We start from the raw sequence: 16,629 nt of genomic DNA, 5'->3' as shown, positions 1-16,629 counted from the left end.
GAAATGGGTCAAGGAGAGGGATGGACTCTTGGAGTTTCAATCTCAAAATAGATGGAGAATTGAAACTCGATTTTCAAAGAAAATCCTCAAGTTTATCCTTCAATGGTGAGAGTTTATGGTTGCAGGTTCAAAGCTTGGGCATGAGGTCCTTAATTTTGAGCAATGAGGGTCTTATTTATAGGCCATGAGATTGATTTTCACACACTTCCAATTTTGGAAATTTTTGAAATTCTCCCTTGCATGGATGCATGGGCGTGCACTAGGCCCATGAGATGATGAGATATGATCCAACATTCAATGTGCATCATGCTGAAATCATGTTAGAAGTCCATGCAAATGTGTATGAAAAATGGAAGTTGAAATTATCCAAATGGTCCTTTAACTTACACCCATGCGCAAGTCCCTCATACTTTATCCAAATGAGATGATCTTGGACTTTTTGGAAAGGTGAGATCAATGGGAACAACTTTCATGTTTAATACTTTTTCATTTGAATCTTGGATAATGATGAATTTTTAGGTGGAAGTTTGGGAAATCAAACATATTTGAAAATTTTCTAAGTCCCAAGTCAAATGTTCACTTCTTCCACCTTGAATAACTTCTTCTATGGGCTTCAAATGAGAAAAGTTCATTATCAAAGTTGTAGCTCTTTCAAACCTATTCAATTTGGTCACAAATTTGGCCTCATTTGGATTTGGCATGAAGGAGTTATGCATTTTAGAAGTTGAGGAAAATCACTTGTTCAATGGTATTGGCCCAAAATGACCTATAATGTTTCCTCTTGGCACATGCATTTTCAAGTTGAATTTTCACTTCCTCCAAACATCAAAGTTGAATTAGAAATCTTGAATTTGATCATGGAATTTTAATGGATTTCATTTCATAAAAATTGAGCAAGTTGTGATCTTGGGAAGTTGATCTCCAAACTAGGGTTCAGACAAAATGACATATAATTTATCACCATAAAAAATGTTTTTCCAAGTAAAACTAGATCTTGACTTCAACATGAAAGTTGTTTGGAATGTAATTTATAGTAACTTTAATCTTGGAATCATTTTAATATGATAAAAATTGTAGGAGATAGGGTCTAGGGAACCCCAGTTTTGATCAGTTGAGTTTCTCTGGTTAACCACCATGAACCAACTTGCTAGCTTGACAATCTCTTAACTTTTGGGACTCATGGAGGATCATATATGCATAAGATGATGTAATTTGAAGTATCCCTTAAAATATTTGATCAATTGTTGAAGAAACTTGTTGAAGAAGTCACACAAGATACCCAGATGAATTAGGGTTTCTAAGGCAAACCAACTCCAAACTCTTGATGATTTCTTGATCAAAATAACATGTGAAGAACATGGGGATCCATATATAATACTTAGATTCAATGTGAACCATTTCTTGATTGAGATTCTTGAATTGAGGGTCTCAAACCCTAGATATAAGCATGATAGAGCATAAGTGATCATACACACTACCTACAAAAGCAACAAAACTATACATTGACATATTTTTGGTGTTTTGGTTAGTAAATAATGAAGTATGATACAATCAAATATGCTCAGTGATCTCTCCCAATGCAAACCCAATGAATGAGGGGTAAGGAGGATGCCAAGTTGTGATCTCAATGCTAATGTATATGATGAGATAGCATGAGGGGTCTTAGGGTCAAAATTGGGGTCTTACAGTATGATTAGACTTAAAATATTCAATGATTGTGAGCTCATTCTATGCAATGCATGTCATGTTCCCAAGCTTAAGCAAATTTTTTTGTCCATAAACATATTTTATGATCTAGCCTATTGTACTATAATTGAATGCAGGGTATTAAAAATTTTACGCGGTGCATTGATCATGATTAAAGGGTCTAAAACACGTGGGTTAATATTTTAGATGATTCCACATAAGAAACTTGTCTAAAAATTTTAGCTAGTCATCACTTTCATGACAAAAACCAAGCTATGACATTCAAGATTGGGGTATGTAAATGAAAGAGGCTTGATTGAGCTAGCAAAATAAGGTTTGCTATAAAGTAAAAAATTGAATAAAATAGAATCTTGTGATAGGAAAATAACATAGTGTGGAGTTTGAGAGTGGTGTACATAAGTCTAATATACCATTTGAGTATGCTCACTCAAGTATTTGTGGTCCAACAAGGGTTAAAACTTATGTGAGTGATTTCTATCTCCTCATTATTATTGATGGTTTTTCTAGAAGAGTATGGGTCTACATAAGAAAAAGTCACATTTGAAAAGTTCAATGAATTACATATTCTTATAGGAAATCAGGTGGAAATTAAATTAAATGTGTCGAGAACTGACAATATCATGAAGTTTGTTTTAGAGCAGTTTAATGAGGTTTGTAGGAAATAAGGTATAAGAGACATAAATCCGTTATTCACACACCTCAAAGAAACATCTTAGTTAAACTCATGGATATAACCATTTTGAAGAGAGCAATATGCCTGTTTTTCAAGGAACATATGGAGGCTTAGAGTGGGAAATAAATAGACTACTCAAGTTTGAAGACTTTTAAAACTTTGACATTTGCACATATTAAACAAAACAAGTTTAATGTCAGGGTTATGAAGGTTATCTTGAATGTGTAAAGGGTTATTAGCTGTAGAAGTGAAATGAAAATACATGGAAGTGATAATAATCACAAACTATAATGGAGAATACTCAATTTGAGAATGAGGTTTCTATTAGTGATACTTAAGATGAAGATGAAGTTAAGACTAATGATTCAAGTACTAAAGTGGGGAAACGAATAGTGGTTCCACATTATTAGTTGGCTTGTAATATAGTTATTAAGAAGATTTTACCACCTCAAAAGTAAAAAATAGTCAAAAATGATTAAAAGCATTCAATGATGAAACACATTCCCGGATAAAGAACTATTCCTTAGAATTTGTGAGACTCTATTAGTAAATATCATTTTTTAGTAAGGTTTTTATAATAATAGATTTTTGAGACAAAGATAAATTTCAATTATATAATTTTTATTTTATTTTAATATTCAAAAAATTATTATTTTTTAAATAAAATTATTTGTCACCTTATAATGAATCGAATTTGAGTTAAATTTTTTTTACGAACTCAAATAAAATTTTGAACTAAATCAATTTTTATCGAATCGAGACAAATTAAGACAAATTCTAGTCGACCCGATTCATTTTAAACCTTATTCTTGACTATGAGTACCTTATTGCATCAATCTCTTTCTTTCTCTTCCACCATATCAACATCTAAACCTTCACTGATCACTACTCCTTGATCAGTCGCATCCAAAACTTCCCATTTCGATAGAAGATGATGGAGTATCTCTATTAAAATCCAAACACTCGCCACCTTCAATCCAATCAATGACACGGTTAGATATTCGTTCCCTTCTCACATTCTCTGCAATTTTCCGCGTAATCTTAATCCTTTACGGAGAATGGCAAGATTCTCACATGGAAGTTAGATACACCGATGTTGATTACATCGTTTTTTCTGATGCCGCTTCTCTAGTCGCTTCTGGTTATTCTCCTTACAACAGAACCACCTACCGTTATTCTCCTTTACTCGCTTTTCTTCTTCTTCCTAATTCCTTTCTTCATCGCTCTTGGGGAAAGTTTCTCTTCTCTTCTGCAGGTATCTATAATGTTCTCAGATCTTGTTTCTATGCACATTTCAATTTATGTTTAGTTTTACCTATTTGAAGATATTTGATTTTAGGGTTTGAATTGAGGAATGAATTTGAGCTTATCTACCTACATAATCACTAGTCAGTGTGTTTGGGAGCTTATGTGTGAGAATAGCTTATGACATGTCTATGCAATGTTTTCAACTTGTTTCAATAGGTTCTATCAAGTTTATGAAGATAGTTTACATTTTGTAGTATAAAAATAGCTTAACTATATAAGTACTTTTGTGATAACTGAAGTGCCACCGGTTTGTACAAAGGCATTCCAACTTCCAAGTGTTGGTTTGCAAGAGCATGTGTGGAGGTAGGTTAAATGTTTTTTTTTTTTTTTTGGAAGTGATTATGTGTATTTTTTTTTACATAGAATTTTGATTCTCCTAGGTGAGGTATGTACTTTAGAGAGAAAAACGGTGTGGACAATAGCCAGGGATTGGGAGTTAGGAGGGTGATAGAGAGGCTACATGTTAGAGAGAAAGAAAGGGATTTGGAGAAGATAGAAATGCCGAAGATCGGTTGGAGAGGATTCGGATTTGAGTCCATTTAACAGTTAATTTGTTTGGGGATCATTGATGTCCTCTATTTTACCGGGTTCTCGTTAGATGCTATCGAGTCATAAATAACCATACTTTACGAAAGTGTACTCTGCATTTTAGTTGAGGCAAATCCGTGTATAATTTTGGTACCGATCAATTTGGTCTTATGTAGTTCTTTTTTGTATTAGAATGTTCTTTCTATCAAAACCTAAATAATGAAAAAGGAAAAAAAACAAAATATTGCTCCATCTTCTAGTAGAAGTTACAAAATTCAGAAGTGTTGCAGGTGAGAGTTGGAGTATTAAGAAATTTCTGTTATTGGGTGATTTTAGGGTTCATTTTGTCCCTCTGCAATGTGTTTTTTTCTCTCTTTTTTATCTAAGATCCAATGTATCTCAATGCTTTCAAGTTCAACCAAGGACTAATCACTTGTCTCTGTGTGTGTCACTGTTGTTGACCGAACACTTTTTGACACCGCCACAAGTCAAACCTTAGAGCGCCATGTCGTCCCCAGCGTGTCCTAGGGTTGGCCTTACAATCAGTGGCCAAGACTCTTGGCCCTAAGTGCTTGGTTCTAATACATTTAAATTAACGTGTTCGTGTTGTTAGACCATGAATATTATATGTCTTCGCTGAATGAAATTCTATTGATCACACCTAAGCAAATGTCTGTTGTTTCTTAAATGCAGATATACTTGTGGGATATTTCATCTATTACATTCTAAAGCTGCAGAAGGTTCCAGAAAACCTCTGCAACTACTCTGTCATGGCATGGCTTTTTAATCCATTTACGTTCACCATTGGGACACGCGGGAACTGTGAACCCATTGTTTCTGCCATGATATTGTGGATTATTGTCTGTCTTATGAAAGGTATGGTTCTGCCATTTGTATTAGAATAAATTGATGCCGTTGTTAACTTATAATAGTAATGTTGAAATTGACAAAACACATAAATCACAAATTAGAGTTTTCTACCTTAAGAACAGAGAATTTATTTGCATAATCTGGAAAATACGCACACTGGCGCACATTTACGCTACTCTCTCTTCTTATTCACTCTGCACTATGCTAATGTACGCTTCTAAATGCTAACCATAGCACGCAATAATAATCTTCATCACTACACTTCTCTGTTTCACTTCTCTCCTAAACTATGCATGCGTTTCTTCTCATTTTGGTACTCTGCCCACCGTTCTTATCCTACGCCGATCGCAGCGCAGTAGCCGTTACAGAGTTCCAAGCCTTGACATCGTTTAAGCTCAACCTCCATGATCCTCTCGTAGCTCTTGACGTTTGGGATACATCCTCGCCGGAAGTGCCGTGTGACTGGCGCGGCGTTGCCTGCAATAATGACCAAGTTACTGAGCTGTGTTTGCCTCGTCTTCAACTCGGTGGTAGACTCAATGAACGTCTTTCTGAGTTGCGTATGTTAAGGAAGATAAGCCTTCGTTTGAATTTCTTCAACGGAAGTATTCTCTCGACGCTCATGAAATGTAAGCTTCTAAGGTTCTTGTTCTTGCAGGACAATGCGTTTTCTGGTAAGCTTCCGCCGGAGATTGGAAACCTCACCAGTCTTCAGATTCTCAACGTTGCACAGAATCATCTCTCTGGACCTGTTCCGAGCGAGCTTCCTCTTAGTCTCAAGTACCTTGACCTTTTGTCGAACACTTTCTCCGGCGAGGTTCCGGGGACTGTGCTAATCTGTCTCATCTTCAGCTTATCAACCTCTCGTACAATGTTATGAACTAACAGAACAATAAGCAATATAACAGTAAAAAGGTTATGAGAAAGAGGAGAAAAGGAAGCTTTATAGATGGTAAATGGAAATAGTACAGAGAATAGAAAGTATCAATCCCAACATGGGCCAAGAGCTACGCTCCTATAGGATTTTAGAGTATCCTATTCATTCTCCCTAGATCTAACTGCCAAATCCAGAGATGATTATTCTCTCCCACTTACTGTTCCTTATATTCCGTAAACGCCCTGCTCCCCTTTTTCATGCCACCTCATGATTGCTAACTAACTCAGCCTCAAATCCCCGTTTTACCCCTTCTAGAATATACTTTCCAAACTCTGGGACCACTAGAGGCATGATGAATTAATTGTCCTGGTAACGGTAAATTATTATTATTATTATTGTTTCTATCAATACTCCCCTCTTCAGCTGCAACCTTGTCCTCAAGGTTGAATTGAGGAAATTGACTTTTGAGCATGATATAATCCTCCCAAGTAGCTTCCTCTGCGGTCTTCCCCTTCCAATGGATAAGTAGTTGTTTCACCTCTTCTCCCTGCTTCTGTACCCTCCTCACAGCCAGCACAGTTTCAGGTTCAAACTCCTCTTCCTGCTCGTTCGCCATAAGGTCTGGCAGCTCTTCATTCTCATGGTATTGGCCCACCGCTTTTTTTAATAATGATACATGAAACACGGGATGAACTCGGGAACTAGTTGGTAATCTCAATTTGTAGGCGACAGCTCCGATTCTCTCCGTAATAGGGTAAGGTCCATAGTATCTAGCAGCAAGTTTAGCATTAATTCTGGTAACCACAGAATTTTGCCTATGTGCTCTCAACTTTACAAAGACCCATTCTCCTACTTCAGAACTCCTATCACTTCTCTTCTTATCAGCCTGAGCCTTCATTCTATCTTGTGCTCTGAGCAAATGGCTTCTCAACTGTCTGATTGCCTCATCCCTTTCTACTAAATCTCTCTGTACTGCCTCAACCCTTGTCTCCCCTTGAACCCATCTACTCATCACAGGAGGAGGTCTACCATAGACTAGTTCAAAAGGGGTGTACTTGGTCGTAGTGTGAAATGACGTATTGAACCAGTATTCAGCCCAGTGTAGCCATAACATCCAAGTCTTGGGCTGATCAGAGATGAAGCATCTAAGGTACGTCTCTAAACACCGGTTAACTACCTCTGTTTGGCCATCGGACTCCGGGTGGTAGGACGAGCTCATCTTGAGTTGAGTTCCCTGGGCCTTAAACAATTCTCTCCAAAAATTACTCATGAAAATGGGATCTCTATCACTCACTATAGACATGGGTATCCCATGCAACTTGACTACTTCCTTACTAAAAATCTCAGCCAAACTTCTAGCAGTATATGGATGTTTAAGAGGGATAAAGTGACAATATTTAGACAACCTGTCCACTACTACAAAGATGGCTTCATACCCCTTGGATTTCGGCAAGCCGGTGATGAAATCCATAGAAATGTCTTCCCAAATGCGTTCAGGGATAGGCAGGGGCTGCAGCAAGCCCCCTGGTGAAGATGCTAAATATTTTTGCCTTTGACAAACATCACAACTTCTTACAAATTCCTGCACTGCTCCCTTCATTCCCACCCAGTATACATTTGCCGCCAGCCTCCTATATGTCTTGTAGAAACCCGAGTGCCCTCCTTGTGGAGTACTATGGAACTCTTTCAATAGTGTAGGAATCATGGCCGAATGTCTTGAAAGGACTAGTCTCCCATCATACATTAAAACTCCCTGTTTGTAGACATATCCAGGTCTGGAAATTGGATCGTGTGATATTTCAGCTATTATTTTCTGTAATTCCTCATCATTCTGCACCTCCTCCTTCATTAATTGTGTCTGATCCCACTGCAGAAAAGAGGTAATACTCCTCAACTCCATTCCTTCGTGCATTCTGGACAAAGCATCTGCTCCTCTATTCAATTTGCCTTGCTTATAAACAACCTCAAAGTCATAACCAAGTAGTTTTGCAGCCCAGTTTTGCTGCTCGGCAGTGGATATTCTCTGCTGCAATAGTTGCTTCAAGCTTTTTTGGTCAGTGGAAACAATAAATTTCCTGCCAATGAGATAGGGTCTCCAATGTTGTATCGCCAAGCCCAATGCCATAAGCTCTTTCTCATATGCAGACTTGGACAGATTTCGTACTCCCAACGCCTTACTAAAGTAAGCTATCGGTCGTTTGTCTTGCAATAGAATTGCCCCTATACCACTACCAGAGGCATCACACTCAATTACAAATGGCTTACTAAAATCAGGTAGAGCCAAGACAGGTGCAGTAGTGAGTTTCACTTTCAATTCTTCAAAAGCTCTTTGAGATTCATCTCCCCACTTAAACCCTTCTTTTTTTGTTAACTCCGTTAACGGTTTAGCTATCCTGCCATATTGTTTGATAAATTTTCTGTAGTATCCAGTCAGCCCTAAGAAACCTCTCACTCCCTTCACATTCTTAGGTGTAGGCCATTGGGTCACACTGACTACCTTATTAGGATCCACAGCTACTCCCTCTTGGGATATGACATGCCCCAAATATTCAATGGATTTCTGAGCAAACAGGCACTTTTTCTTGTTGGCTACTAATCCATTGTCCTCTAAAACTTGCAACACAGTTTGTAAATGTTGCAAATGGGACTCCCAATCAGCATTGTATACTAAGATATCATCGAAGAAGACCAACACGTATTTTCTAAGCATGGGTTTAAACACTTCATTCATGAGGCTTTGGAATGTGGAGGGTGCATTCATAAGGCCAAATGGCATTACGAGGAATTCATAGTGTCCCTCATGAGTACGAAAGGCTGTCTTGTATACATCGTCTTCTTTGACCCTTACTTGATGATAACCCGATTTTAAATCTAATTTAGAAAAAAATCTAGCACCATGCAGCTCGTCTAACAACTCTTCTATAACAGGTATTGGGAATTTGTCAGGGATGGTTACTTTGTTTAGGGCTCTGTAATCTATGCACATTCGCCACGAACTGTCCTTCTTCTTCACCAATATTACCGGACTAGAGAAAGAGCTTGTGCTGTTCCTGATTATTCCTGTAGCCAGCATCTCTTTGATTTGTTTCTCAATCTCATCTTTGTGATGATGAGGATATCTATAGGGCCTTACATTCACCGGACTTGTTCCTTCGACTAGCTTAATGGCATGTTCCTTGTCTCTGATTGGAGGTAGCCCCTTAGGCTCTTCGAACACCGAAAAAAAATTGTGTAATAACTGATCCAACCTTTCCTTCTGTAGTTGAGACAAATGGCCCTCTTGTGCTGCACTTTCCTCTTTCTCTTTACTCCCTAACTTCCTCTCTCTCCCTCGCTTAGGCTTCTCCAAAATACTCTGCAGAGCCACCATGGATTCTTTGGTGCTCCCTAAGCCCTGTAATGTCACCCACTCTTTATTACTCCAAAAACTCATGAGTTGTTTCTTCCAATTCATAATCATATCTCCAAGCGTGTTCAACCACTCTATTCCCAACACAACATCAATTCCCCCTAACTCAAACAGATGCATATCCGCTTGAATTCCGAATCCTCCAATCTTCAATTCCACCCCTCTGCAAACTCCTTGAGTCATGGTTTGGAACCCATCACCCAACTTGATTCGCATTTGTGAATTCTTCTCCATGGGCCAATCCATCTTGCTTACCAACTTCTGAGAAATGAAGTTATGCGTCGCCCCGCTGTCTACCAACACAAGCACCGGAACTCCTTTGACCTCGCCTTGGAAACGTATAACTTGGGGAGTATGATTAGCCATCTGATCCAAATGCATCAGACTCATCTCTCCCATCTCATTGTCTTCCGCCTCATTCACTTCGATCGCCAGAACTTGGCCTTCTAGCTCCTCCGTATCACTGTCGTCAACAAGAAGGATCCGAAGGTGTTTATCGGGGCATTGATGTGTAGGAGAGAACGGCCCCTTACATTTGAAGCAAAGCCCCTTCTGTTTTCTATCCATCAATTCCTGATATGATAAGTGTTGAAACCCACGATCACGAGGCCCATTCCTTCTCTTATCTCCATGGGCCGCTCTTTCATCTCTAAGCCCAATAGGATTGCTTTTAGAACCCCCATTCACTCCACCTTCTCTATTCTTCACTAAAACCCAATCTGAATTTCCTCGACCCGCTCCATGAGTTCCGGGTCGGTGTGACCCGCTTCCAAATCTGGGCCCTCTATTACTGGACGATCCATTTTCTCCATAGATCTCCTTCTCTACTGCACGCGTCACCTGTAACAACCTCGCGCGACTCATTTCCCCCATGGCTACGAAGCTGCGAACTCGTCCTCTAATCTCCGCCTTCAACCCATGAAGAAAATACCCCAAAAATTGCTTGTCAGTCAATTTCGGAATCTGAGCCATGAGATATTCAACTTCGGTGATATATTCTTCCACCGTCCCATTCTGTTTAAGCCCTGTTAATTGTTCATATACGTCACCGTCGCCGTGATCACCATATCTGGCCAACAGTGATTCCTTCAACTTCTCCCACGACAAATCTTCATCTTCTCCGACCAGAGAATTGAAGAAATGAATCGTAGCTCCCTCCATACATAACTGAGCTAGACTCACTTTCAACTCCGGTAGCGTCCCCTGAACACGGAAATACACTTCAGCGCGTGAAATCCACCCAGCGGGATCTTCGCCGGTGAAGGACGGAAGCTCTACTTTTTTGACGGATTGACGAAACTCTGTCAATGCATCACGACTGAGGTTGTGAAACCCAGATCCGGAGGATCTCCCCTTCCCATTCGCACTACCTTCTTCTTCCAGTATCGTCTTCCCTAGACACCGTTCAAACATGGCCATGAGACTCTCATGGCTAGTCTTCACCGCATTCTGAACGTCTATCAATGTCGACTTCACCTCCGACATCTCTCCTTCTAACGCCGCTACCTTCGCATCCATCCTAACCTTCTTCGGGGGCATTCACTGGTTCCGGGAGTGATAATCCGGTAGGTCGGACCAGTTTGTTATGAACTAACAGAACAATAAGCAATATAACAGTAAAAAGGTTATGAGAAAGAGGAGAAAAGGAAGCTTTATAGATGGTAAATGGAAATAGTACAGAGAATAGAAAGTATCAATCCCAACATGGGTCAAGAGCTACGCTCCTATAGGATCTATTCATTCTCCCTAGATCTAACTGCCAAATCCAGAGATGATTATTCTCTCCCACTTACTGTTCCTTATATTCCGTAAACGCCCTGCTCCCCTTTTTCATGCCACCTCATGATTGCTAACTAACTCAGCCTCAAATCCCTGTTTTACCCCTTCTAGAATATACTTTCCAAACTTTCCAAACTCTGGGACCACTAGAGGCATGATGAATTAATTGTCCTGGTAACGGTAAATTATTATTATTATTATTGTTTCTATCATACAATGAGTTCTCCGGTGAGATTCCGGTGACGTTTGGGGAGCTTCCGATACTGCAATATCTCTGGCTTGACCCTAACATCCTTGGAGGAACCTTACCTTCTGCACTTGCTAATTGCTCTTCGCTCATCCATTTGAGCGCAGAAGGAAATGTACTCGGCGGCGTGCTTCTGTCGGCGCTTCCGAATCTTCAGGTGATTTCTCTTTCTCAGCACAATCTTACTGGTTCCATTCCTGCTTCCATTTTCTGCAATGTTTCGTTGCACGCACCGTCTCTGCGGATAGTTCAACTTGGATTTAATGGTATCACGGGTTTCGTTGGGCTCGAGACCAACATGTGTTTTAGTCTTCTTCAGGTTTTGGATATTCAACATAATAGCAAAAGAGGCACGTTTCCTTTGTGGTTAACCAATATAACCAGGATGTCAGTGCTTGACCTTTCCAGCAATGCACTTTCCAGTGACGTTCTGCCATATATAGGAAATCTTGCTGCTTTGACAGAGATGAAGATGGCTAATAATTCATTTACTGATGTCATTCCGGTGGAAATCAAGAAATGTGGGTCCCTCAGTGTTGTTGATTTTAAGGCAGTGACTTTGCCGGAGAAGTTCCTTCTTTTTTTTGTTGATTATCATCATTGCAACAGGAGCTTGCATATTAGTCCTTTTTTTGCTGTTTTTACATCATCAGCTTATGGAGATGGCGCAAGAAGCACAAAGAAAGGGTTTCTGGAGAGAAGAAAAGATGCCCTGCAAGAGCAAGTGGAGGTCGTGGTAGCAGTGAAAATGGTGGCCAAAACTGGTGATGTTCAACACCAAAATTACACTTGCGGAAACAATTGAAGCAACGAGACAGTCTGACGAAGGAAATGTACTAAGCAGAACAAGATATGGATTAGTATTCAAGGCCTGTTACAATGATGGAATGGTCCTTTCCATTTGCAGGCTCCCTGATGGATCATTGGATGAGAACATGTACCGAAAAGAAGCCGAATCGCTAGGCAAAATAAAGCACAGAAATATAACTGTTCTCAGAGGTTATTATGCAGGATCACCAGATATGTGACTCTTGGCCTATGAATACATGCCCAACGGAAATCTTGCAACTCTCCTCCAAGAGGCTTCTCACCAAGATGGCCATGTTCTAAATTGGCCAATGCGACACCTCGTTTCACTAGGAATCTAGGAATTGCCCGTGGATTAGCCTTCATTCACCAATCCTCAATGGTCCATGGCGACGTGAAACCTCAAAACGTTCTATTTGACGCAGATTTCGAAGCCCATTTATCAGATTTCGAGTTAGAAAGACTAACAGTAGCAACTCAAGGAGAAGCAGCCTCCAGTTCATCTTCAGTTGGCACTTTAGGTTACGTTTTGCCAGAAGCAATCTTAATCAGCGAAGTCACGAAAGAGTCTGATGTTTACAGCTTTGGCATTGTGTTGTTGGAACTCCTAACAGGAAAGAGACCAGTAATGTTCACCTAGGATGAAGACATAGTGAAGTGGGTGAAAAAACAACTTCAGAGGGGTCAAATAACAGAGCTATTAGAACCTGGTTTACTTGAGTTGGACCCAGAATCATCCGAGTGGGAAGAGTTTTTACTAGGTGTGAAAGTTGGATTGCTTTGCACAGCACCAGACCCTCTTGATCGATCAACGATGTCCGGCATTGTTTTCATGCTTGAAGGTTGTCGTGTTGGTCCTGATATTCCATCCTCTGCGGATCCTACCTCTCAACATTCTCCCGCATAACCCAAAACTCCAACTTTCCTGGTCTAATTGTCATTTTTTAAAATGTTTATCAAAATCCCACTTTTTAATTGTCATTCTGTAAAAGATCCAAAATAATTTTTCAGTGTTTTTTACCAAGCATTCGCGACTGAAAACAGAAATATTTTTTAAATAGGGGGTAAAGCAGAATGCCTTTTACCTCTCTTTCAAATTTGTTTTCTATTATTAATATCAATTTGCGAATAAGATTACGTTTGGGTCTTTCATTTGATTCTTAGTCTTGCTGTTGATTGACATGTCAAAGGAAACATTTTTCTTAAAAGATGTAAAATATTAGATATTTGCATATATCTTGTTGCTTTGATGGTATTCTCTTTTTTTCTGTCCCATTTTCCTTCTTATTCCCCCTGGTTTGCAGGTAATGTGTTACAGTCAGCAATTTGGTATGGACTTGTTGTCCATTTCAGGATTTATCCTATAATTTATTCTATTCCTATAATCCTGGTTCTTGATCCGAACTTCTTCCCATCTGGTCAGAAACCCGTCCTAAGGAATTGGAGTGCTGTTCAGAAAGAGAGACTCGAAGACCTGAATGGCTGCTTTACCCTACTTAATTTATTGAAAAGCATATTCACTTGGAACAGGGTGATATTTGGACTGGTTTCAGGATCAGTTTTTCTCTTTTGTACTGGTCTGTTCTTCTGCTTATATGGTTGGGATTTTCTACATGAGGCACTACTGTACCATCTTACTCGTACCGATCCAAGGCATAACTTCTCAATCTATTTCTATCACATATATCTTCATTATGGACACAATATCTCGGTGGTGGAAAAGCTTGTCTCCTTTTTGCCACAGTTTTTGGTTCAGCTGGTTCTTATTTTCAGCTTTGCACAGGATTTGCCATTTTGCCTATTTGTGCAGACTGTATCATTTGTTGCCTTCAATAAGGTTTGTTAAGTAAAATTGAATAATCTACACATTTCCTCATATTTTAGCGGAAATCCTTTGGACTACGCATCTGATTTCTGGTTTCTTGCAGGTGATTACTGCACAGTACTTTGTTTGGTTCTTTAGCTTGTTGCCTCTAATACTCCCTTGGAGTAAAATGAAGCTAAAATGGGGTGGATTGTCTTGCATTCTTCTGTGGATCGGAGCTCAGACCCACTGGTTAATGTGGGGCTACCTTCTCGAGTTCAAGGGTAAAAATGTCTTCTTACAGCTTTGGGTGGCAGGCTTAATGTTTCTTGCAGCCAACATATTCATCCTGGTCATGATTATTCGTCAACATAAATATTCATCTGTTTTCAAAGCTTTAGAGTATACCCACTCCAAACATACAGCTAAGCTCGAGTGAGTAACTGTGACTATTGCAGACAAGTTTCTATTTTCACCCTAACCATTGTTCCACATCGCCCTTGTCGCGCTTCAGTTTTGGAGGGTTAATTATGCAAGGTCACTGCTACAGCAACCGATGATTATGTTAAAACTTGTGCTGTTTTCTGAAAGTGAACAATAGGTGAATCAATATATTATTGTTTTGTAACACTTTATACTTTTTTTTGTAGTGCATAATCTTTAAGCAACGAATTTATTTTTATCTGCACATGAAAATAGTAAATAAGGCATTCACAAAATAGAACCAGTAGAAGATTCTACAACTGCCTGACACCCAGAAGCCAAACATTCTCTAAATTGACCATTCTTGAGAATTGAATCAAGGAATTGAATCAAGTAACCTGCACATTTCCTGTGCGTGCGTGGATGACACTGATCCACGCCCATGTTGTGCTGCATGCATCTCGGTTTCTTCATTCTTTGCTTCCGAAATCATACTCCCAACTGTTTGTCTTTGCATTCCAACCAGCTTCTCTATATATGCTATACGTAAGAACATGAGTTTCTACATGCATTCAGTATATCACCCCACACATTTGCATCCCCAGTTGCAAGTCCACTCATCTTCTCCTCCATAGACATCTCAGCTTCCTCCACCATGCCATATCAGTCCACTAATGTTCTCCTCCATAGACATCTCAGCTTCCTCTGCCATGCCATATCTAGACAAAAGGTCCACAACACACATTTAATTATTAGATAACGAACTAACAAGGCTATTATGTCGTGTTATCCATAACTAGCATTAGACAACTAACTAACGAGGCTAGCTCCAATATGATAAAACTGGAACAACAGTGTCATGGGCGATGAGTCCTAATCACTTGCATTCATTAAAAAAAAATTGACAATTTATGATGTGACTTGGAGGATGATGTTTATTATTTTGAACAACAACCGATAGATATTAAGTTAGTGTTGGATGCTAGTTTGATCGAAGTTCCTACTTCCGTTTGATTTATGTGTAGACTTCTTTTTAGGCATATAGGCCTTTTCATTATTAAAAAAGATTTGAGGTCAAATCACATTTTCAATGAGTGAATATGAACTGAATTTATAAATAGTATGTAATTGGTATTTTAAGTTATTCATAAATTATGCACCATTTGAAGTCATGCCATCAACAGTGTTAAAGACCATATGCACCATTTGAAGTTGTTTTTGAAGTACTTTCTCTTTGAAAAAAAATAGTCCAATTCCATGTATTTTGTGTGAGCATGACAGATAGTGTTGTGGGCTAGAGCAATGGAGCTCATATTGTCACTGTCGATTCAAGGTGTTCTGAACTTGATTCATAACTCGAGAAGATGTTGCACCTTGAGAAGTTTTGAGGTGGCTAAGGCTAAACTGCAATACTCTATATTTGTGGTAGATTTAAAAAGGAAATCTCTTTTTCCATTCTTAGGGTGTGATTCACACATTTGAAAATCTAAATTTTTTTTTAGGTATTTTCGGAGATGCATCTTCGGATGTATCTAAAATTACCTCATCTTTCGTAACTCAAGTAGCCACCCTATTTATTTATTTTTACCAAAAATAGATTTGGAGATGCATCTGCAAATATTTTTATGGTGAATTCGGATATGCATCTCTGAAAACTTACCTGCATGCATCTTGGACATAAACGTTGTCTTAAATTTGTATTTTTTTAAAATCCAAAGTCATTTTAATTCAACTAACAATGTCATAATTTGATTCAAACATTAACAAACACTAACATCATAAAATAAAGTAATGCATTAATTAAAAAGACAGCCTAAAATAATACAAATATTATTCTTGAAGTATGAAAAAAAATAAAAAAAAATCTCAAAATACAAATAAAAGCATAACCTACCGCGTATGCCTAATCCCCTGACTCCTCCTACGCCGCCGGTAACCCAAGGCATTATTTGCCTCAATAAGAATGGAACATGCTAGGGTAACCACATCATCGTCGCCTATCTCAAACAACCCAGGCTCCATGCCCTCATACGTAATCCACATGATATTTTGACAGATCGGCAACACATCAATGACATGATCATCTCTGGCCCGCTCATTTTCCAGGATCTCCTCATGAGCAGGCCTAGGTGGACGTCTAGGAGCGTATGATATCATGACAGAGTGTGACACACTATAGAACCAAGTCATGTAACCG

General features: G+C 39.1%; 1 protein-coding gene across 2 annotated transcripts; it reads left to right on the top strand.

The window, feature by feature from the left end:
• Positions 1–3,186: 3,186 nt before the first annotated feature.
• Positions 3,187–14,691, top strand: LOC127075672 (GPI mannosyltransferase 1). 2 transcript variants are annotated; one of them, XM_051017122.1, is made up of 5 exons: positions 3,187–3,635; positions 4,910–5,092; positions 11,506–11,555; positions 13,629–14,042; positions 14,134–14,691. In XM_051017122.1, exons 1-5 carry the CDS (start codon positions 3,365–3,367, stop codon positions 14,446–14,448), a joined length of 1,233 nt encoding a protein of 410 aa, XP_050873079.1. In that variant the 5' UTR covers positions 3,187–3,364; the 3' UTR covers positions 14,449–14,691. The 2 variants fall into 2 exon arrangements, with proteins under 2 accessions (XP_050873079.1, XP_050873078.1); XM_051017121.1 differs by lacking the exon at positions 11,506–11,555 and having other exon boundaries at positions 3,188–3,635; positions 13,510–14,042.
• The last annotated feature ends 1,938 nt before the right edge of the window (positions 14,692–16,629 follow it).

This window comes from Lathyrus oleraceus, chromosome 4, assembly GCF_024323335.1.
Source record: "Lathyrus oleraceus cultivar Zhongwan6 chromosome 4, CAAS_Psat_ZW6_1.0, whole genome shotgun sequence".
NCBI lineage: Eukaryota > Viridiplantae > Streptophyta > Magnoliopsida > Fabales > Fabaceae > Lathyrus > Lathyrus oleraceus.
Note: the sequence above shows the minus strand (reverse complement) of the source record. Positions and strands in the feature narration are given on the sequence as shown.